A 23,927-nucleotide genomic window follows, 5' to 3' on the forward strand; every position below is an offset into this window, starting at 1 on the left:
GAAAGTCCCCAGTAGTGCTGGGAAGATCCCCTGAAGGAGGAAATGGCAACCCACTCCAGTAGTCTTGCCTGGAGAATCCCATGGACAGAGGAGTATTGTCAGCTGGGGTCCATAGGGTCACAAAGAGTCAGCCATGACTGAAGCGACAGCACGCAGTGCTGGAGAGGAACAGAATAACAGTGATGGACACTATATTTTTTAATTAAAAAATTTGGGCGGGGGGGCTACATAATACAGCATGTGAGATCTTAATTCCTTGACCAGGGATCAAACCCTTGTCCTGTACGTTGGAAACACAGCACTAACCACTGGACTGCCATAGAAGTCTGAGACTATTGTTTTAGATACTGCATTTCAAGGTTTTATTTTGTGGCATGCACTGTTCAGAAGCAGATCTCATCAAATCACTGTGATGACTAAATGACATGGATATTGAGATCTCCATTTGAGAGCTGAGGAAACCGAGGTTCAGACGTGCAGTGACTTGCCCTGATGGGGCAAGTCTACAGTGTCTTTGTGATGGATTTCTCAGCCAAGAGGATTCTCAAGTCCGAAGTGAGAATAGATGCTGGACAACTTGCCATGGCCCCAGGCATCTGCTCTGGGAGCAGAGCTGGGCACCGGGGTTTCACTGTATCTCACAAGTGGTCCTTGCCACCCCTCTTCCTTGGTGGCTACTCATCAGGGCTGAGTGGCCGCTAATCTCTTTTCCTCCTCTTTCTGCCGGGTGGTGGCCAAAGTTGCACCATGTTCGCACTCCTCTGCAGAGGAAGTAGCCACAGTTATTCAGTCTCTCTGGCCTGTTAGAATGACTTTTTTTTATAAGTGATATTTTATCCCAATCAAGGATATGACCTATTTTCTGAAGATGCTCAGCAGAGTTTCATAATGATCTGCAGGCTGGTCTCAGTAGGTTGACCCTGGGGACCAAATTCCTAGAACATTCATATGAGAAAGACTCTCAGCTGCCAAGCACTTATTCCTGGTGAGGGAGCTGAGGCTCAGAGAGGGGAATGGGGACAACACAAGATAGTAACCAGAGCCTAGCTCCCAATTACGGTGCACGTATTCATTCCTCCAGGCTTCCCTGGTGGCTCAGGGGTAAAGAATCCACCTGCCAATGCAGGAGACATGGGTTTGATCCCTGAGACAGGAAGATCCCCAGAGAAGGAAGTGGCAACGCACTCCAGTATTCTTTCCTGGGAAATCCCATGGACGGAGGAGCCTGGCGGGCTACAGCCCATGGGGTCGCAAAAGAGTCGGATACGACTTAGTGACTAAGCAACAACATTCATTCAGCCACTTCCCTTCACCAACTTAATTCTCCAGGAGATGAGCAAAGTGCTGTTCCAGGTGGTGAGGAATCAACAGCCAGCAAGCCTTACAGAGCCCCTGCCCTGGTGGAGCAGGGATTCCAGTGTTAATGTTACATCACTGCACAGCTCAACACACCACTTGCTGTTCTCATCCCCAGGAGATGAGAAAGTGTATCCCTGCCCATGGCAGGTGTGGGCAGTTCAACAAGATAATCACAGTGAAAGTGGAAACCCCCCCACTGGAGGATGACACTTCAGCGTGGCAGCGACCTTCACAAGAAATCAAAGTTTCTCTTGGCAGGGGAGGTTTTTCCATTGTGTTAGGATCTTCTTGGCAAGAATAAACCCAAAGACACAGTTTAAAGGGCATGCACACACACACACACACACACACACACACAGAGTGAGGGTTGTTGGGGTGGGCCACTTTCAAGGGGTCTCTGGTGGCCACTAGCTGAATACCCTTTTTAGCATGGGGTCACCAGAGGTGGTGGAAGGGCCTGTTGTGCCCACAGATTCCCTCTCCTACCTTGTCTGTGGGGGCCCCCCATCATGTCTTCTGACTTGATAAAATCTGCAGCTTGTTGGAGGGTTTAGGCCCCTCCCACTGGGAGTGTCGAATTTGCCCACCTGGTGCAGCATAAAATGTTGTATTCACTTTGTGACTCAGAAGTTTTATTCCATCCCTGGGAAATCACTTAACTTTGAGGAGGAGGCCAGCATGCCCGCTGGCTTTCCGTGGTGCACCAGCAACATTGCAGGGCTCCAGCAGAAACTTGCTAAAGAAAAATGACAGCCCCCGAGGGTATTTACATCCCATGGAGATGGCTGGAATTCTTCTTCCAGCATTTAGAATTGATTTTCAAAATCAAGAATGCAATTCTGAGTTTGTACCGTGCGCTGCTGCATATTCCATCAATACCAAGAAGAATCAAGTACACAATGAAAAGGGGATGTTTAAGTTCCAGAAATGGTAAGGGTTTGCGGAGGCCACCAAGATGTACACCTCCAGTGTCCTTTCTCGCCCCTTGTAGTCTTTCGAGGGGTTTCACCAGCAAACCAGTTGCCGAAATCGGTAGGAAAGTGCTTTCTGGAAAACACAGCTGGCCTCATTTGAATGAATCATAACGCATCTCTCCCGGTTCTGCTCTTCTGTCCTAGATTCGTTTGTTGGCGGAGTCATTGGCCTCATTTTTGCCTACATTTGCTACAGACAGCACTACCCGCCTCTGGCCAACACAGCCTGTCACAAACCCTACGTCAGTCTCCGAGTCCCGCCCTCGCTGAAGAAAGATGAGAGGCCTACGGCCGACAGCGCGCCCAGCCTGCCCCTGGAGGGGATCACTGAGGGCCCCGTATGACCCAGACCTCAGGGGATGGACTCTGAGCCCAGGCCACGCTCCTCCACCCCGACCTCACCACACAGTAGAAGAGGTTTTCTGTAACGTTTCTCATTCGTCGTTTCTCCAAGTTCCCCTGCTCCCATTTTGCCGATGGCGATCCTGCTACATTCCCTGTCGACTTTCAACTCTCCTGAACTGGTCAAGAGAAGAGCCCAGGAACGTTTTGTGAGAGACACATGGAAGGAGGCTGCCGGGGTGGGCGGGTGCAGCTTGGTCCATTCCTCCTTCTGAGATGTTTGCCGTCGTGGCCGCTGTCCTATATTTTCATGGTTGTAAAACATAATAAAACGTCTTACCTGGAATACGTGGTGTCGGCGGTCCAGTGCACAGATCGTTCAGGGCTGCGGTGAGTTTCACATCCACCCCCAGGATGGAGAGCCGGCCCAGCTCTAGCTGTGGTTGTTCTAGGTGCTGAGCTGCAGGCGGAGACTGACAGCCTCCGAGAACTGTCTCTGATCAGAGCTCTGAAATGGAGTTGCCGCCTGGAGTTGCAGCCTTGATACTGCCAGGGCTCTTTGAATCACTGAATCTGTTACCAAGTCCAAGCTCAGTCTGGTCATCCCACTGAGCCAATAATTGGGAGACAAGGTGTTGAGGCAAGGAATAGTGACTTTATCTGGAAAGTCAGGCATCCAAGGAGATGGTGAACTAATGCCCTACAGCACTGTCTTATGGGGTGTAGCTGCCAGTTCCTTTTATGGAACAGAGAGAGGGAGGAGGTCAGGGAACAATGTATAAAGGCCATCAGTCAGTTCAGCCGCTCAGTCATGTCCGACTCTTTGCGACCCCATGAACCGCAGCACTCCAGGCCTCCCTGTCCATCACCAACTCCCGGAGTCCACCCAAACTCATGTCCATTGAGTCGGCGATGCCATCCAACCATCTTCATCCTCTGTCATCCCCTTCTCCTCCTGCCCTCAATCTTTCCCAGCATCAGTGTCTTTTCAGATGAGACAGCTCTTCACATCGGGTGGCCAAAGTATTGGAATTTCAGCTTCAGCATCTGTCCTTCCAATGAATATTCAAGACTGATTTCTTTTAGGATGGACTGGTTGGATCTCCTTGCAGTTCAAGGGACTCTCAAGAGTTTTCTCCAACACCACAGCTCATAAGTCTTGCAAAATATCTCCTGGTTTAGTCATCCTTGGGGAGGGGATGTATTAATTTCTTCTTTCCCACAGCCATTCACACATGGGCAGGGCGGGGGTTTCCTAAGACACTTTAGTTTAACATTCAGGCTGAGGAGCAGGGTTCCCTGAGGCAGGCCATTGTGTGTGCTTATAACTATAGACAGCAATCCTCTCAGTGATTATAGTAAAAAAGCAACAGAAAACAAAGATTAAAGTAAAAGAAATGCCAACGTGGAGTCAGATTTTGTTCTTCCCTGTTACAAATCTAGAAGGAAATGAGATGAATCATCTCACATATGGTTTCTACCAAACAGGAGGAAAATAAAGATCGAGAGTATGGGGAGAGGGTCAAAGCAGTGTTCTGAGGGCCGAGGGTACCATATCCTTTCAAGAGAATGGCTGGGTGATGGTGGAGTAAAAGCAGCCTCTGGGTAGGAGTTTTTCCCCCTTAGGATCCTGGTGCTCAAAGGGTTCAACACATGGCAGCATCGGGTCTGTAGTCCTGTCTGGCAGGTGGCGTTTCAGCACGCTGGGGCTCCTGCAGAAAGTGCCAGAACAAGAACAGAAAGAGAACTATGCTGTCTCTGGCTCAGCTCTTCTCGCCGTTTAAAGGTGGCCAGAGGAGAGCCGTGTGCAGTCTGAGTACGGAGCCTGCCGCTCCTCAGCCCGCTTGTTCTTTTCAAAGCAGCGAGCAACCTTCCGTTCAGTTCTGATCAGAGGTGCCAAGTGGTTCTCCAGATCCCCCAAGCATGGGATGCATTTCTGACGTCTGAAGACAGTCACTTTCCAGCAGCCCCTGTAACAGACTGCATCTTTAGGGACTCGAGTGGCTGTCGGAGTGGTCGCCTGTGTAGCTCTGCCCTGGGCATGCCAGTTAGAACCATCAGAGTGTCTTTGATCAGCCACCTCAGCTGTGGGCTAAACCTAGGAGTGCCTGTACCACTTGTAAAGATCTTATCAGGTGAGCTCCAGTGCAGCTTTCTAGAGCTATGGTCCTTTCAGCCCTTTGTCCACACCCGCCAGGGAGCAACTATCCTATTGTGGGGTAAGGGGAGGGGAAGTCTTGAAGTCCTTCCGAAGTCAGATATTTTTAAATTGCAGCAGTTACATTCATGAGTAACTTTGAAAACACATACGAGATACTTTAAAAGCTAAATCATAGCAATTCATAAGACAATTTTAAATCTGACTTCCCTGAAGGCTCAGTGGTAAAGAATCCACCAGCAATGCAGAAGACAGAGGAGATGAGGGTTCGATCCTTGGGTCAGGAAGATCCCCTGGAGTAGGAATGGCTACCCACTCTAGTATTCTTGCCTGGAAAATATCCCATGGACAGAGGAAACTGGAAGGCTACAGTCCATGGGGTCGCAAAGAGCTGGACACGACTAAAGCGGCTAAGCACGCAGCAATTTTAACTCCAGAGCCAAAATTCATATAAAATATAAAAATTGAAACAGTGTTCTGATCTAACTAAAAATTCTATAATTTTGAAAATAAAGTCAAATATAAAAATGTAGGAAAAGAATCCTTTTGAAAACAATCCACCCAATGCCGCCTGTGTATTTCTTTGATTCTGGTTTTCCCCCTACTCTGCATAGCAAGCAGGAGGAAAGTGAGAGAACCACACTTCAGTTAATGATGATGACTTTACATTCTGGACCAGGAAATGTAAATTTAATATAAAAACTTACATTTAACGATAAATGGAAGGACACTGAAAAGTAACAAAGCACAGAGCATTGTTAATGCTGATGATTATTAAATTGAAAGTCCTGAGACAGGCCATGTAAAAGCTTTCATTAAATTGTAATTAAAATCACAAAGGACGTAATAACATGAAGTGTATGGCAGGATCCTTAGGAGACATAATTAACACGATGAGCCAGTTCACAAAAGGCAGGTGTTTTTGTGGGTGCGTGTGTTTTAATTTCATGCTCTATTAAGATGAAGGAAATGTAGCATCACAAAGCACTAATAAAATGGCTGAGAATGAAGTCATTTGTTCCCCAGCCCCTGGTCTTTTTTGGAGGTGAGGGGTTACTAATTCAGTCTCTGGCAAAGTAGGTTGGAGACGGTTCGCACAGAGCCCAGCCAAAAGCTGTGATCCGTGAGGCTCTTCCCTCCCAGAGAAAATGAGCTCACTGCATCTGCACTGGCTAGAGCCCTGTCCTGTGGCCAACCAGAAGTCAGGGGGCTTGGAAGGGAGAGTCCCCATCATTTTCCTCTGCTCTCTTTCTCCAGGTCCTCAGGTTACTTGCACATGGGGGAGTGGTAGTTTTCTTGTTCTTCTGGTTACTGATTCCCAGGCGCCGCCCCAGGGCTCCTGAATTAGACGCTGGGGAAAGAGAACCCGGAATCCATAGTGAGGACTCACAAGCACTTTGCAGACCCCTTGCCTGAGTCGTTCTCCTGCCTCCCTTTCTCCGAGAGGGACAGGCTGGAGGGGCAGTGGACTAGCCTATGGAGCTGTGCTCAGGCCGTCTTCTTCTCTGGGAGGGGAGGGGCTTGGAGATGATCATGCTCTTTTATTCCCGTTGGTATTCCCGTCTGTGCCGCATGCTGTGTCCCGTGGAGCCACAGTTGGTCCAGCCTCTGAAGTCCAAATCCCCAGCGTCTCCCTTGACGGTTTCTTTTCCCTGATTCCCGTCGTCCTATGCATATGCAACACCTCTTAGGTTTACCTTCAAAATACACCCCACACTGGCCCATGCCTCACTCGCCCACTCCCCCGCCCCGACCTTAGCTGTGGCCACCCTAGTCCAGGGGGTCACCCTCTCTCACGTGAACGGCTGTGATGCCTCCTACCTACCTCACCACGTCCACTTCTGCCGCCTAATCCAAGATCCACTCAGGAGCCAAAGTCTGTGTGTGTGTGTGTGTGTGTGTGTGTGTGTGTGTGTGTGTGTGTGTGTTGCAGGGCCCAGCCCTGAGACCAGGTAAACATCCTAGGGCAGGAAAGGTATGAAATACAGTCAATATGTAATTCACAACTCACACGGTTTATTGCACCCAATTAGCACACGACACAGGTTAGACAGAGTAGGGAAAATAGAACCAGTGGGTAATGAGCCCTCCCAGGAGAAGTCCAAAAAGGAGATGTCTCTGCATAAGCTGTCAGGCAACAGGGCACAGGGCGGCTTTGTCCAGAGCAGCTACCAGCAGCCTGGAGTTGGGTCCTTTCAGCAGAAGAGCCTTGTAGCCACAAGACTTGGGTGTCTTTTTTAAGGAGGAACAGGGGAGGGTTCTTGGCTCTAACAGTTGTGCCTTCTGTTTCAGTGATGTATGTGGCCCATCAAACTTCTTACCCCAGGTTCCCCCCTTAGTTTATCTCTCGTAGACATCCACAGTCCTACTGCAGGTCTTACAAAACGCTGGACGTTCACGTTGGCCACTGTGACTCTGTTCTGGGCTACTTAACATGTCCTAAAAACATGGCTTAAACCCTATAAGTTTTAGAGAAAACAAATAACCTCATAACTGTGTTCTTTTTTTATTCAGGTATTATTTATATTGGGCTTCCCAGGTAGCTCAGTGGTAAAGAATCCGCCTGCCAGTGCAGGAGACTCAAGAGACGTGGGTTTGATCCCTGAGTAGGGAAGATTCCCTGGAGGAGGAAATGGCAACCCATTCCAGTATTCTTGCCTGGGAAATCTTGTGGACAGAGGAGCCTGGTGGGCTACAGTCCCTGGGGTCACAAAGAGTCGGACACAACTGAACCACAATATTATTTATATAAAATAAACTCACATTTTTTGAATGTCCAGCTTTTTGAATTTTGATCACTGTACACAGCTATGTGACCACCACCACTGATGAGAAGTGCTCCCTCCTCCTGGAAGGCTCCTTTTTGCCTCCGTTCTCCACGCCCTCCTCCATCTCTAGCCCCAGGCGACTGTGGATCTGCTTTGTGTTGTAAGGTGATAAATTTCCTGCATGCATGCGTGCTAAGTAGCTTTAGTCATATCCAACTCTTTGTGACCCTATGGATTGTAGCCTGCCAGGCTCTTCTGTCCTTGGGATTCTCCAGGCAAGAATACTGGAGTGGGTTGCCATGCTCTTCTCCAGGGGATCTTCTAGACCCACGGATCAAACTTGCGTCTCTTACGTCTCCTGCAATGGCAAGCGGATTCTTTACCACTACCACCACCTGCGAAGCTCTGTGCCTTTTCTAGAATGTCGTATAAATACAGTCACGTAATCTGTGGTCTTCTGTCTCTGACGGCTGTCTGTTTTTTGCCATCTAGCCTCCTCCCTCACATCTGCTCTGGCTGCCTCCTCTCTGTCCATAAAGCAGCTGAGTAGTTTATCGCCTCTGCATCCCTGTGCCCTCTGCACCCAGCAGCTCTGCCTGGCTCTTCCTCTTTCTCTTCTTCCTGGTCTCAACTCAGATGCTTTCTCCTCTGAGCATCACTCACCGGGCCAGTCTTCTCTTCACTCACGTGCGCATACACACAGTTAAATTCTTCTCTCAGGTTCTCCTATTAAGTTCCTTCATGTCACAATTATATTATTCATATATTCTTACAGGTTGAATCGCCTCCCTTAAAGTTCATCTATTGAAGTCCAAATCACCAGTATCCTAGGATGTGACCTAATAGGGAGAGAGGATCTTTACAGAGGTAACCAAAGTTAAAATGAGGTCATCTTTGTTTTCCATTCTGTCAGTCGTGTCCAACTCTTTGCTACCCCATGGACAGCAGCATGACAGGCTTCCCTGTCCATCACTATCTCCCGGAGTCTGCTGAAACTCGTGTCCATTGGATCAGTGAGGCCATCCAACCACCTCATCCTCTGTTGCCCCTTTCTTTTCCTGCCTTCAATCTTTCCCAGCATCAGGGTCTTTTCCAATAAGTTGGCATTAGGGTAGTACGAATCCAATATGATCAGGTCTTTATACAAAGGGGAAGCTTGGAGACAGACCTACACAGAGGGAAGACCGAATGAAAGCCACTGTGGACACGCTAGGAAGAGAAGCCTCAACAGACTCTTCGAGGACCCCACAACCCTCAGAGGACTGTGAGGACTGTGAGGACTCACAACCCTCATACGACCCCACCCCGCTGACACCTTAGCCTTGGACTTTCAGCTCCAGAACTGTGAGATGATAGGTTTCTATTGTTTAAAGCACCAGTTTGTGGAAATCAAGATTGCCAGGAGAAATATCAATAACCTCAGATATGCAGATGACACCACCCTTATGGCAGAAAGTGAAGAGGAGCTAAAAAGCCTCTTGATGAAAGTGAAAGAGGAGAGTGAAAAGGTTGGCTTAAAGCTCAACATTCAGAAAACGAAGATCATGGCATCTAGTCCCATCACTTCATGGGAAATAGATGGGGAAACAGTAGAAACAGTGTCAGACTTTATTTTTCTGGGCTCCAAAATCACGGCACATGGTGACTGCAGCCATGAAATTAGAAGACGCTTACTCCTTGGAAGAAAAGTTATGACCAACCTAGATAGTATATTCAAAAGCAGAGACATTACTTTGCCAACAAAGGTCAGTCTAGTCAAGGCTATGGTTTTTTCTGTGGTCATGTTTGGATGTGAGAGTTGGACTGTGAAGAAGGCTGAGCGCCGAAGAATTGATGCTTTTGAACTGTGGTGTTGGAGAAGACTCTTGAGAGTCCCTTGGACTGCAAGGAGATCCAACCAGTCCATTCTGAAGGAGATCAGCTCTGGGGTTTCTTTGGAAGGAATGATGCTAAAGCTGAAGCTCCAGTGCTTTGGCCACCTCATGTGAAGAGTTGACTCATTGGAAAAGACTCTGATGCTGGGAGGGATTGGGGGCAGGAGGAGAAGGGGACGACTGAGGATGAGATGGCTGAATGGCATCATGGACTCGATGGACGTGAGTCTGAGTGAACTCCAGGAGATGGTGATGGACAGGGAGGCCTGGCATGCTGCAATTCATGGGGTTGCAAAGAGTCGGACATGACTGAGCGACTCAACTGAACTGAACTGAACTGAACTTGTGGTACTTTGTTACTGCAGCCTGAGCAAATGGATTTTTTCCCATTCTGCCCTCACCAGAGTGTAGGTCTGGGGGTGCAGGGCCGCATCTGTCTCGTGCACAGTTCTGTTCCCAGGGCCCAGCACAGAGGAGGCCCTTGATATGTTGCTGAATTAGTGAATGGGAACATCCTCTTATTTTTCCTCAGAATTATCCTTCTAAGGTTGGCTCATGGAGTTTAGGTTACCTACTCAAGGTGACACACCTAAAAGCAAGAGAATTTTAGATTCCTGGTCCCGCATCATTCCAATTATTCCTTAGTTTCCCGAAGGCCAGCTTGAAAAAGAAGAAAATCCACCAGTCTTCCCTTCTCACAGAATATGGAATGGTTGTTCTCTTTAAAGTGCTTCAGAAGGTTCACATTTGGGCTGTGGCCTGCCTGCATGCTTGCTCAGTCTTGTCCAACTATTTGTGACCCCATGGACTGTAGTCCAGCAGGCTTCTCAGTCCAGGGAATTTTCTAAGCAAGAATACTGGGGTGGATTGCCATTTCTTCCTGCAGGGAATCTTCCTGAGCCAGGGACTGAACCCATGTCTCCTACACTTCAGGCAGATTCTTTATCACTGAGCCACTGGGGGAAGCCCCTGGGCTGTGGAGGGAGAAGCAAAAATAACAACAAAAGAAGGTATCAACCAAAATTAGATACCTTGAACGAGACTGTTTACATTAAACGAAGCAAACCAACCAACTTAACAAAAGACTTCTTTTCTTAACCTAAGTATTGAACATCACACTATTATCCCAAGCCATCCTCATATGATATAATTTATTACAATTTGATTTTTTAATTTTTATTGAAATACAGTTGATTTATAATGCTTTGTTAGTTTCAGGTGTAAAATGATTCAGTTACACATATATATAAGGGCTTCCCTGGTAGCTCAGCTGGTAAAGAATCCACCTGCAATGTGAGAGACCTGGGTTCGATCCCTGGGTTTGGAAGATTCCCTGGAGAAGGGAACAGCTACCCACTCCAGAGAATGTAAAAAAAAAAAAAAAAAAGACTCACTCTCTTTCTCTCTATATCTATATAGACTCTTTTTTTCTTTTATTTTACATTCTCTTCTGTTGGAGGTAATTACAAGATACTGAGCCGGTTCCCTGTGTTGTATACAGTAGGTCCTTTTGGTTGTCTATCTTATGTTTGGTAGTGTGTGTATTTTAATTCCAATCTCCTAATTCCCCCTCTTGGGAACCATACATTTGTTCTCTGGGTCTATGATTCTATTTCTCGCTTAGAAATAAGTTTATTTGTGTCCTTTTTTAAGATCCCAGATGTAAGTGATAGCATATGATATTTGTCTTTCTCTGTCTGACTTCGTTTATTAGGATAATCTCTATGTCTGTGTTGCCGCGAATGGCAGTTTCATTCTTTATATGGCTGAGTCATTTTCTATTGTATATATTTTATCTATTCATCTGTCAGCCGACCCTTTGGTTGCTTCCATGTCTTGGCTGTTGTGAATAGTGCTGCTATATTACAATTTGATTTACAAAGATCTTTCAAGAACCTATCTATTGCACACTTGCCTGTTGATTAAAACATACCTATAAGCTGTTGACCTGAGACAGACCACCAGATATTTCTCCAACCAAGATGGGTTTATTTGGTATCAGCAGAAAATTCCATTCAGGGTCTGCAATCACAGCAAGCAAGTCGCCCCAGGGCAAGAGAAGGAAGACATTTGTATAGCGGCAAAAAGGAAGTTGGGAGTAAACAGAGCCAAGGCTTTCCGCTGGCCGAGTCCTTGTCGGGAATGAAGACTCTTCTTGTCGGGCTCTCCTATCCTCACAGGGCATGAGAGCGCCCCCTTCTGGTCTCCCAGCTGAATTGAATTGAAGCTTCTGTTTATTGAGGAGGGCATGGCAACCCACTGCAGGATTCCTGCCTGGAGAATCCTGGTGGAGAGAGGAGCCTGGCACGCTATAGTCCATAGGGTCGCAAAGAGTGGAACGCAACTGAAGCGACTTGGCACCTCTTTGTTAATTTTTTACAAAACCAAGAGGTATTTGCCAAAAAGACTAGGAAAGAAAAGGACAAGGTTGCTCTTAATTTGACACCCAAAGAGCTGTGAGAGAGCAAATTCAAAGCACCAAGTGCTGGCATACCTTGTTTATGGAGCTCTGCTTTATCACGCTTTGCAGATATTGTATTTTCCACAAATTCAGGGTCTGTGGCCACCGTGCATCAAGCAAGTCTATCAGCACCGTTTTCCCAACAGCATTTTCTCACATTGCATCCCTGGGTCACATTTTAGTATTCTTGCAATATTTCAGACTTTATTATTATTATTATATTTGTTATGGTGATCTGTGATCAGTGATCTTGGATGTTAGTACTGTGACTCTTGAGACTCAAATGATAGCGTGTTTTAGCTGTAAAACATTTTTAAAGTAAGATACGTACATTTGTCTAGACATGATGCTATTGCATACTTAGACTGCTGCTGCCGCTGTTTAGTCTCTAAGTCGTGTCTAACTCTTTGCGACCCCAAGGACTATAGCCCGCCAGATTCCTCTGTCCATAGGATTTTCTAGGCAAGAATACTGGAGTGGGTTGCCATTTCCTTCTCCAGAAGATCTTCCCGGCCCAGGAATCAAACCTGTGTCTCCTGCTTGACAGGTGGATTCTTTACCACTGAGCCACATGGGAAACCCCTTGGTAGACTGCCGGACAGTGTAAACATAACTTTCATAGGCACTGGGAAACCAAAGAAACTGGAGCGGCTTGCTGTATTTTGATACTTGCTTTATTGCAGAGGTCTGGAGCCAACCCTCATTATCTCTGAAGCCTGCTTGTACACGTGGAAAAGTGTCTGGGAAATGAGGGCAGGCAAAGGAGAGCAAATATATTATTTCTTTAAGTGGCTGAACCTTGAAGCAGGTTTGCAATGAGACAGCTCATTAAGGGAAGTCATTTTTACTCATGGTGCCTAAGTAATATAGCTATCGCTTTAATGGGAAATTAGTTAGGTGTGGGGAATGATAGAGCATTTAATTTGCAGTTTAGCACCGGTGTGTTCTAACTCTTGCTGTTTTCTTTTTAGCAAAAAGGAACTCCTCTAACTCTTCAGTTTTCTTCTCTGTCTCTGTGTCCTTCAGAGTGTCTTTCCTGGGTTTCTGTACATTAATGCGTGTCTGTGGCTTCCACACTTATCTTTCCTTCTGCCCGTGTACCTCTGCTCCTTCCCTCCCTCTCACTTTCTCTGGCCACTGCTCTGGTGGTACAAAGCCTGACAGTCTGTGTAAAACTTCATTAGCCTACCTCATACTGAAAGCCAAGCTCTTTTGTTCCACCCAGGAGAGAGAGAAATCCTTTTAAGTGTGGGAATGCTATCTCATTATCTGGGGGCTGGAGAGAGGAACTTCTCAAACTTTGTCATTTCAGTAAGAAAGACCTTTGAAATCTTTATAATTATCTGCACAATCCTGTCTACTTTCACCCAACAGCTAAAATGCAGGTGAGCAGTACTGAATGCCCACAGGCTGGTCCATGAAGGGGAGAGCAATTTATTGCGATATTAGTTGGGGTTCTGTCTTTGCGGCAGGGGAAATCAACGTGATGAGAGGCTTTATCGTCCTGTTCCCTGGGTTCCTCACTCCTCCAGATCCCGAGAACCTGCTGCTCTTGATGGCCTGGGGTTACTGTGGGGATGGTGCTGGGTGTTCCAGGGGAGCGGGGAGGCAGGAAGGGCTTCCCATGGGGGTGGGGGATGGGGGCAGAAGCAGCACAAATCCACGTGTCAAGCTCTCACGTAGGCGTTGAGGAGACATCAGTACACAAAACACACAGATACTCCTGCATGTGTGGAGCTCACACTGGGTGGAGACAGAGAACCAGAGAACGGTGGTCTCAATGAGGGGAGAGGGCTTCCTGAGTAATGTGGGAGAGCAGCGGAGGTTTGGCTGTGTGATCTTCCTGGAGAGGGGGGACCCCCCCCCTACATCTTGGAGCCCTCAACCTTAACCAAGACTCTGAACCTCAACCCAGGTCAACAGATACCAGAGCTGCAAGAAGGAGCAGAATCACTGTACCTGAGTGACTGCACGGGTTTGGGCAGAGTGGCTTGGCAAGGCCTGGAAACCATGGGCTCCCCTGCCCCCGAATGTTCTCCTCTGAGACCCCCAGAGCCCTTCCCAGAGCTGGGTTAGAACAGCCCCCAATTCACTCAGCCTGGGTTTCTTGCCAGGCCAGGATTGAGTCGGGGACTCAAAATCAAAATTAATTTGACTTAAAATAAAGTAATTTGACCTGTGTTGCCCCACTTAAGTAAATAACTTCCAAGTCTAACTCAGACTTCAGTGGAAGGTGTGTGCTCCACGGCGTTGTACAGATACGTGACTTTTTTGCTCTTCAGAATATTGTCCCTTATTCCCCTTATATCTGTTAACTCAGTCCTATGTTTTGGATTGGAAAAAAAAATAGTTGAGTGGGTAAGAGCAACAGCCCTAGAATTTTTCAGATCTTAGCTCAAACACAGATTCACATCTGTAGATTTATATCTCACTTGCATCACATGGCCTTGGGCAAGTTACGTAGATTCTCTTACCTTCAGTTTGTTCATCTGTACAATGGTGATCTTGATAGTATTAATCTGAGATGTTACAGGAGAATTAAGCAAATCAATACATGTAAAGCATGGAGGTAAGAGTGCTTGGCATCTGACAAGTAGCTGAGAAGTACTGACTCTAATTTTTACTTTTTCTTACTTACTAATCTTAGAGAAAGGGACAATTACAGATTACCCATCATGAAGTTTTGAACTAGATGACGTCTAAAGTTCTGTCCTTCTCTAAATCTCAAGGATAATGGGCCTCTCATATGTCTTAGTCCCCTCTCTTCCTCTAACTAACACTGGGTTAAAGGTATGATAGCATATTAGACTAAGAATACCGTGGTTCGATGCTTTATTGAGGAAGATCTGGGGCTCACAAAAGGCCAAACAACCATCTGAGTCATTCAGGAAGAAGATAAGCCAGTGTTTGGGTTGTATATACTGCAGCATTCTCAGTGTGGTTCGTAAACACATCTTCCCTACTTTGCATCATTGGGCCTTCCAGTAGGTGATGAAAATTGCCCCAAAGAGTGAGTGGCTAATTTGACAAATAAGTGAAAAAGAAAAAGAAGAGTGGAGAAGACATTGAAACAAATAAGTTGGCTCATCTTACTCCCAGAAAATAATTTGCTAGAATGGGGCTAGAACTTTAAAAAGGCTTTTGCATAAACTCTGGGTCTTTCTTGGAATGGGCTTATTCAAGGGCCCTTTGGTTACTTTACCTTTTAGTCCCTTGGGAGGGATGAAGGACAGTGGCTTCAAATAGGCCTAGAGCTTGAGAATGAGCTATATGAAATGGTAGGAGGGCAAAGGTGGTAACTGTCCTTAATACGCAGATGATCTTGACTGATTAGTGTCTGCAGGCCAGACCTTTCATCTCTTCAATCCCTTTGAGATGGATTCCTCAAGTACCATTGTGTAGTGGATCCAAGATGGCTACCTAGTAGAAGCCTCAGTCTTCTTCTCTGTAATGTGGCAAAACCTGCCCTAGGAAATTCAACGAGAGGATTACTAGGAATAAAGCAGAGGGGAAAATCTTTCCCTTTTACCTTTCTATGTTCTCAGCTGGATCCCTGAAACAAAGCACAGATTAATAGTAGAAAAAACAAACTGATTAACATCTGTAACATACATGTAGCGCATGGGAACACCAGTAGATGAGTAACTAAGAGAGGTGGCTTGGAACTCAGGCTGAAGTAATATCTTCAACAGACAATAAATTTGTAGAGAAATAACAGAACATAGAAGGTGATTTTAGGCTTCCAAGGATGGTAAACTGTAAGAAGGTAAATATATTGGAAACCAGTGGCAGATCAAAGCTAGTTAGTAAAGTTTATTATGTAAATTTGTCTCCAGATGGGTATGAAGTTGTCTAAAGTAGTCTCTTTTTTTGGGGGGTGGGGAGGGGTGTTAGTTCTAAAAGGTCTTGTAGGTCTTCATAGAACCGTTCAACTTCAGCTTCTTTAGCGTACTGATTGGGGCATAGACTTGGATTACTGTGATATTGAATGGTTTGCCTTGGAAACGAACAGAGATCGTTCTGTTGTTTTTGAGATTGATTGCATCCAAGTACTGCATTTTGGACTCTTTTGTTGACCATGATGGCTACTCCATTTCTTCTAAGGGATTCCTGCCAACAGTAGTAGATCTAATGGTCATCTGAGTTAAATTCACCCATTCCAGTCCATTTTATTTTTTATTTTTTTTTTTAGTTTTTTATTTTTTAAATTTTAAAATCTTTAATTCTTACATGCATTCCCAAACATGAACCCCCTCCCACCTCCCTCCCCATAACATCTTTCTGGGTCATCCCCATGCACCAGCCCCAAGCATGCTGCATCCTGCGTCAGACATAGACTGGCGATTCAATTCACATGATAGTATGCATGTTAGAATGTCATTCTCCCAAATCATCCCACCCTCTCCCTCTCCCTCTGAGTCCAAAAGTCCGTTATACACATCTGTGTCTCTTTCCCTGTCTTGCATACAGGGTCGTCATTGCCATCTTCCTAAATTCCATATATATGTGTTAGTATACTGTATTGGTGTTTTTCTTTCTGGCTTACTTCACTCGGTATAATCGGCTCCAGTTTCATCCATCTCATCAGAACTGATTCAAATGAATTCTTTTTAACGGCTGAGTAATACTCCATTGTGTATATGTACCACAGATTTCTTATCCATTCATCTGCTGATGGACATCTAGGTTGTTTCCATGTCCTGGCTATTATAAACAGTGCTGCGATGAACATTGGGGTACATGTGTCTCTTTCAATTCTGGTTTCCTCGGTGTGTATGCCCAGCAGTGGTATTGCTGGGTCATAAGGTAGTTCTATTTGCAATTTTTTAAGGAATCTCCACACTGTTCTCCATAGTGGCTGTACTAGTTTGCATTCCCACCAACAGTGTAGGAGGGTTCCCTTTTCTCCACACCCTCTCCAGCATTTATTGCTTGCAGATTTTTGGATCGCAGCCATTCTGACTGGTGTGAAGTGGTACCTCATTGTGGTTTTGATTTGCATTTCTCTAATAATGAGTGATGTTGCGCATCTTTTCATGTGTTTGTTACCCATCCGTATGTCTTCTTTGGAGAAATGTCTATTTAGTTCTTTGGCCCATTTTTTGATTGGGTCGTTTATTTTTCTGGAGTTGAGCTGCAGAAGTTGCTTGTATATTTTTGAGATTAGTTGTTTGTCAGTTGCTTCATTTGCTATTATTTTCTCCCATTCAGAAGGCTGTCTTTTCACCTTGCTTATAGTTTCCTTTGTTGTGCAGAAGCTTTTAATTTTAATTAGATCCCATTTGTTTATTTTTGCTTTTATTTCCAGAATTCTGGGAGGTGGATCATAGAGGATCCTGCTGTGGTTTATTTCGGAGAGTGTTTTGCCTCTGTTCTCCTCTAGGAGTTTTATAGTTTCTGATCTTACATTTAGATCTTTAATCCATTTTGAGTTTATTTTTGTGTGTGGTGTTAGAAACTGATCTAGTTTCATTCTTTTACAAGTGGTTGACCAGTTTTCCCAGCACCACTTGTTAAAGAGATTGTCTTTACTCCATTGTATATTCTTGCCTCCTTTGTCAAAGATAAGGTGTCCATATGTGTGTGGATTTATCTCTGGGCTTTCTATTTTGTTCCATTGATCTATATGTCTGTCTTTGTGCCAGTACCATACTGTCTTGATGACTGTGGCTTTGTAGTAGAGCCTGAAGTCAGGCAAGTTGATTCCTCCAGTTCCATTCTTCTTTCTCAAGATTGCTTTGCTATTCGAGGTTTTTTGTATTTCCATACAAATCTTGAAATTATTTGTTCTAGTTCTGTGAAAAATGTGGCTGGTAGCTTGATAGGGATTGCATTGAATTTGTAAATTGCTTTTGGGTAGTATACTCATTTTCACTATATTGATTCTTCCAATCCATGAACATGGTATATTTCTCCATCTATTAGTGTCCTCTTTGATTTCTTTCATCAGTGTTTTATAGTTTTCTATATATAGGTCTTTAGTTTCTTTAGGTAGATATATTCCTAAGTATTTTATTCTTTTCGTTGCAATGGTGAATGGAATTGTTTCCTTAACTTCTTTTCTACTTTCTCATTATTCGTGTATAGGAATGCAAGGGATTTCTGTGTGTTGATTTTATATCCTGCAACTTTACTATATTCATTGATGAGCTCTAGTAATTTTCTGGTGGAGTCTTTAGGGTTTTCCATGTAGAGGATCATGTCATCTGCAAACAGTGAGAGTTTTACTTCTTCTTTTCCAATTTGGATTCCTTTTATTTCTTTTTCTGCTCTGATTGCTGTGGCCAAAACTTCCAGAACTATGTTGAATAGTAGCGGTGAAAGTGGACACCCTTGTCTTGTTCCTGACTTTAGGGAAATGCTTTCAATTTTTCACCATTGAGGATAATGTTTGCTGTGGGTTTGTCATAGATAGCTTTTATTATGTTGAGGTATGTTCCTTCTATTCCTGCTTTCTGGAGAGTTTTTATCATAAATGGATGTTGAATTTTGTCAAAGGCCTTCTCTGCATCTATTGAGATAATCATATGGTTTTTATTTTTCAATTTGTTAATGTGGTGAATTACATTGATTGATTTGCGGATATTGAAGAATCCTTGCATCCCTGGGATAAAGCCCACTTGGTCATGGTGTATGATCTTTTTAATGTGTTGTTGGATTCTGATTGCTAGAATTTTGTTGAGGATTTTTGCATCTATGTTCATCAGAGATATTGGCCTGTAGTTTTCTTTTTTGTGACATCTTTGTCAGGTTTTGGTATTAGGGTGATGGTGGCCTCATAGAATGAGTTTGGAAGTTTACCTTCCTCTGCAATTTTCTGGAAGAGTTTGAGGAGGATAGGTGTTAGCTCTTCTCGAAATTTTTGGTAGAATTCAGCTGTGAAGCCGTCTGGACCTGGGCTTTTGTTTGCTGGAAGATTTCTGATTACAGTTTCAATTTCCGTGCTTGTGATGGGTCTGTTAAGATTTTCTATTTCTTCCTGGTTCAGTTTTGGAAAATTGTACTTTTCTAAGAATTTGTCCATTTCTTCCACGTTGTCCATTTTATTGGCATACAACTGCTGATAGTAGTCTCTTATGATCCTTTGTATTTCTGTGTTGTCTGTTGTGATCTCTCCATTTTCATTTCTAATTTTATTGATTTGATTTTTCTCTCTTTGCTTCTTGATGAGTCTGGCTAATGGTTTGTCAATTTTATTTATCCTTTCAAAGAACCAGCTTTTGGCTTTGTTGATTTTTGCTATGGTCTCTTTTGTTTCTTTTGCATTTATTTCTGCCCTAATTTTTAAGATTTCTTTCCTTCTACTAACTCTGGGGTTCTCCAACTCTTCCTTTTCTAGTTGCTTTAGTTGTAGAGTTAGGTTATTTATTTGACTTTTTTCTTGTTTCTTGAGGTATGCCTGTATTGCTATGAACTTTCCTCTTAGCACTGCTTTTATAGTGTCCCACAGGTTTGGGGTTGTTGTGTTTTCATTTTCATTAGTTTCTATGCATATTTTGATTTCTTTTTGATTTCTTCTGTGATTTGTTGGTTATTCAGAAGTGTGTTGTTCAACCTCCATATGTTGGAATTTTTAATAGTTTTTCTCCTGTAATTGAGATCTAATCTTAATGCATTATGGTCAGAAAAGATGCTTGGAATGATTTCGATTTTTTGAATTTATCAAGTTTAGATTTATGGCCCAGGATGTGATCTATCCTGGAGAAGGTTCCATGAGCACTTGAAAAAAGGTGAAATTCGTTGTTTTGGGGTGAAATGTCCTATAGATATCAATTAGGTCTAACTGATCTAATGTATCATTTAAAGTTTGCGTTTCTTTGTTAATTTTCTGTTTAGTTGATCTGTCCATAGGTGTGAGTGGGGTATTAAAGTCTCCCACTATTATTGTGTTATTGTTGATTTCCCCTTTCATACTTGTTAGCATTTGTCTTACATATTGTGGTGCTCCTATATTGGGTGCATATATATTTATAATTGTTATATCTTCTTCTTGGATTGTTCCTTTGATCATTATGTAGTGGCCTTCTTTGTCTCTTTTCACAGCCTTTGTTTTAAAGTCTATTTTATCGGATATGAGTATTGCCACTCCTGCTTTCTTTTGGTCTCTATTCGCGTGGTATATCTTTTTCCAGCCCTTCACTTTCAGTCTGTATGTGTCCCTTGTTTTGAGGTGGGTCTCTTGTAAGCAGCATATAGAGGGGTCTTGTTTTTGTATCCATTCGGCCAGTCTTTGTCTTTTGGTTGGGGCGTTCAACCCATTTACGTTTAAGGTAATTATTGATAAGTATGATCCCGTTGCCATTTACTTTATTGTTTTGGGTTCGGGTTTATACACCCTTTCGTGTTTCCTGTCTAGAGGATATCCTTTAGAATTTGTTGGAGAGCTGGTTTGGTGGTGCTGAATTCTCTCAGCTTTTGCTTGTCTGTAAAGCTTTTGATTTCTCCTTCGTATTTGAATGAGATCCTTGCTGGGTACAGTAATCTGGGCTGTAGGTTATTGTCTTTCATCACTTTAAGTATGTCTTGCCTTTCCCTCCTGGCCTGAAGAGTTTCTATTGACAGATCAGCTGTTATCCTTATGGGAATCCCCTTGTGTGTTATTTGTTGTTTTTCCCTTGCTGCTTTTAATATTTGTTCTTTGTGTTTGATCTTTGTTAATTTGATTAATATGTGTCTTGGGGTGTTTCGCCTTGGGTTTATCCTATTTGGGACTCTCTGTGTTTCTTGGACTTGGGTGATTATTTCCTTCCCCATTTTAGGGAAGTTTTCAACTATTATCTCAAGGATTTTCTCATGATCTTTCTTTCTGTCTTCTTCTTCTGGGACTCCTATAATTCGAATGTTGGAGCGTTTCATATTGTCCTGGAGGTCTCTGAGATTGTCCTCGTTTCTTTTAATTCGTTTTTCTTGTTTCCTCTCTGATTCATTTATTTCTACCATTCTATCTTCTATTTCACTAATCCTATCTTCTGCCTCCATTATTCTACTATTTGTTGCCTCCAGAGTGTTTCTGATCTCATTTATTGTGTTACTCATTATATTTTGACTCTTTTTTATTTCTTCTAGGTCCTTGTTAAACCTTTCTTGCATCTTCTCAATCCTTGTCTCTAGGCTATTTATCTGTGTTTCCATTTTGATTTCAAGATTTTGGATCATTTTCACTATCAATATTCGGAATTCCTTCTCCGGTAGATTCCCTACTTCTTCCTCTTTTGTTTGGTTTGGTGGGCAACTCTCCTGTTCCTTTACCTGCTGAGTATTCCTCTGTCTCTTCATCTTGGTTATATTGCTGCGTTTGGGGTGGCCTTTTTATATTCTGATAATTTGTGGAGTTCTCTTTATTATGGAGCTTCCTCACTTTGGGTGGGGTTCTATCAGTGGCTTGTCAAGGTTTCCTGGTTAGGGAGGCTTGTGTTGGAGTTCTGGTGGGTGGAGCTGGGCTTCTTCTCTCTGGAGTGCAGTGGAGTGACCCGTAATGGGTTATGAGACATCAAAGGTTTTGGGATAATTTTGATCTGCCTGTATATTGAGGCTCAGGGGAGTGTTCCTGTGTTGCTGGAGAATTTGGGTGGTATGTCTTGTTTTGGAACTTGTTGGCCCTTGGGTGGAGCTTGGTTTCGGTGTAGGTATGAAGGCATTTGATGAGCTCCTATTGCTTAATGTTCCCTGAATTCAAGAGTTCTCTAATGTTTTCAGGCTTTGGGTTTAAGCTTCCTGCTTCTGGTTTTCAGTTTTATTTTTACAGTAGCCTCTAGACTTCTCCATCTATACAGCACCGATGATAAAACATCTAGGTTAAAGATGAAAAGTTTCTCCACGTTGAGGGACACTCAGAGAGGTTCACTGAGTTACAAGGAGAAGAGAAGATGGAGGGGGTAGTTAGAGGTAACTGTAATGAGATGCGGTGAGATCAAGAGAGGAGAGAGCAAGCTAGCCAGTAGTCACTTCCTTATGTGCGCTCTATAGTCTGGACCGCTCAGAGGTATTTACAGAGTTATACGGGGAAGAGGAGAGGGAGGAAGTAGACAGAGGTGACCAGGAGGATAAGGGAGAGGAATGAGTAGGAGAGAGACAAATCCTGCCAGTAACTAGTTCCTTAGGTGTTCTCTACTGTCTGGAACACACAGAGATTCACAGAGTTGGATAGAGAAGAGATGGGGGAGAAAAGAGACAGAGGCCACCTGGTGGAGAAAAAGGAGAGTCCAGAGGAGGAGAGAGTGGTCAAGCCAGTAATCTCGCTCTCAGGTAAACTTGGGTAGTGAAGTTTGGGTTTTTAAATGTACAAAATTGACAACAAATACCTAAGAGCAAAGATTAAAAATCTGGAGTAGAGGTTGGATTTTCAAAGATACAATATTAAAGAAAAGCAGAAGGAAAAAGGAAGAAAGAAAAAAAAAGAATTATTAAAAAACAAACAAACAAACAAACAAAAAAACAAAACAAAACACCAACAACCATCCAAAGAGTATATATGGTGTTTGCCTTAAAAAGAAAAAAAGTCTTTTTTTTTAAAAAATAGTAATACTAGGTTATAGAAATAAAAATTAGAGGAGAAATAGAAGACTTAACAATTAAAAAAAAGCTCGGAAAAAAAAAGAAAAAAGAAAAAAAAGAATGATTTTAAAAATATTAAAAAATTAAAAATATATCTGGCTCTTCTCTGATGTTATGGGCCACGTGGGCTCACTTCCAAGGTGATTCCCTCTGTTTAACTTCTTCTGTTTGCTGGTTTTTAGGCTCACTAGTTCAGTCGCGCTGTGGGGAGGGGGGATGCTGCAAACAAATAGCACTGTCGTGTGCACACAGTATCTCTGCCCCGCTTGACCTGTCCTTTCTCGCGGCGCACAAACCGCTCCGGCTCTACGATGCTCAGCCGGGAACCGTCTGGGGCCGGCCCTAGGCTGCGTGCACTTCCCCGGTCCAAGCCGCTCAGGTTCGGCCCTCAGGCAGCCCTCAGAGGCACAAATGCGGCTGGGACTGCGCTTTGTGCCCTTCCCAGGTCCGAGTAGCTCAGGAGTTTGGCGAGCGCGATCGCCGCGGCTTGTCACCTTTTCCGCCGCTGCTGCTCAGTTTTCTGGGTGGACCGCTGGCGCACCCCGTGAGGCAGACTGTGACTGTCCAGCACCCCCAGAAGTCTTAGCAAAGGAGCCTGCTTGCAGTTAGGTAAGTAAAGTCTCTCTGGGTCTGCAATTGCCCCTTTCCAGTCCTTACGGCTCTGGCTGCCTGTCCCCGGCGGGGAATGGTCTGCAGCCGGCTTTTTCCGCTCCATCCTTTGTTCTGTGCTCGGTCCTGGCGGGGTCTTATGTTCGAGCTTTTCGCGTGGTAGCTATCCCACAGTCTGGTTTGCTAGCCCAAGTTAGATCGTTCTGGTTGCGCGTGGGGCGTTCCTGCCCGATTCTTACAAAGCACTGCAGCCCGCACCTCCCGCGCGTCCCTGCCCTGCCCCCACTTCCCAATGGCGGATGCAGGCGTCTGTGCTGCTTTTCCGCTGGGGGAGTTACTGGTGGGCTTGTAATCTCTTGGTTTTAATTATTTATCTATTTTTCCTTCCTGTTATGTTGCCCTCTGTGTTTCCAAGGCTCGCCACAGACTCGGCAGGGAGAGTGTTTCCTGGTGTTTGGAAACCTCTCTTCTTAAAATTCCCTTCCCGGGACGGGCTTCCCTTCCCGGGACGGAGCTCCCTCCCCACCTCCTTTGTCTCCTTTTTCGTCTTTTATATTTTTTCCTACCTGTTTTTGAAGACAATGGTCTGCTTTTCTGGTTGCCTGATGTCCTCTGCCAGCCTACAGAAGTTGTTTTGTGGAGTTTGCTCGGCATTGAAATGTTCTTTTGAGGAATTTGTGAGGGAGAACGTGATCTTCCCATCCTATTCCTCCGCCATCTTTCCCCCCCCCCCCCCCCCCCAGTAATATCTCCAGTCCATTTTAGTTCACTGATTCCTAGAATGTTGGTTGACATTTACTCTTGCCATCTCCTATTTGACCACTTCCA

The 23,927-nt window shown here is 44.4% G+C and overlaps 1 protein-coding gene across 1 annotated transcript in view; it reads left to right on the top strand.

Annotated features, from left to right (window-relative positions):
- The window catches only part of PLPP4 (phospholipid phosphatase 4), a 145,540-nt gene extending 142,519 nt beyond the window's left edge, over window positions 1–3,021 (top strand). The window contains exon 7 of the mRNA XM_042238552.2: window positions 2,478–3,021. Within this exon, the coding sequence (XP_042094486.1) occupies window positions 2,478–2,677 (200 nt within the window). The 3' untranslated portion in view covers window positions 2,678–3,021. The remainder of the gene's footprint in view (window positions 1–2,477) is intronic.
- Window positions 3,022–23,927: the final 20,906 nt, after the last annotated feature.

This window comes from Ovis aries, chromosome 22 (assembly GCF_016772045.2).
Source record: "Ovis aries strain OAR_USU_Benz2616 breed Rambouillet chromosome 22, ARS-UI_Ramb_v3.0, whole genome shotgun sequence".
Taxonomy (NCBI): Eukaryota; Metazoa; Chordata; class Mammalia; order Artiodactyla; family Bovidae; genus Ovis; species Ovis aries.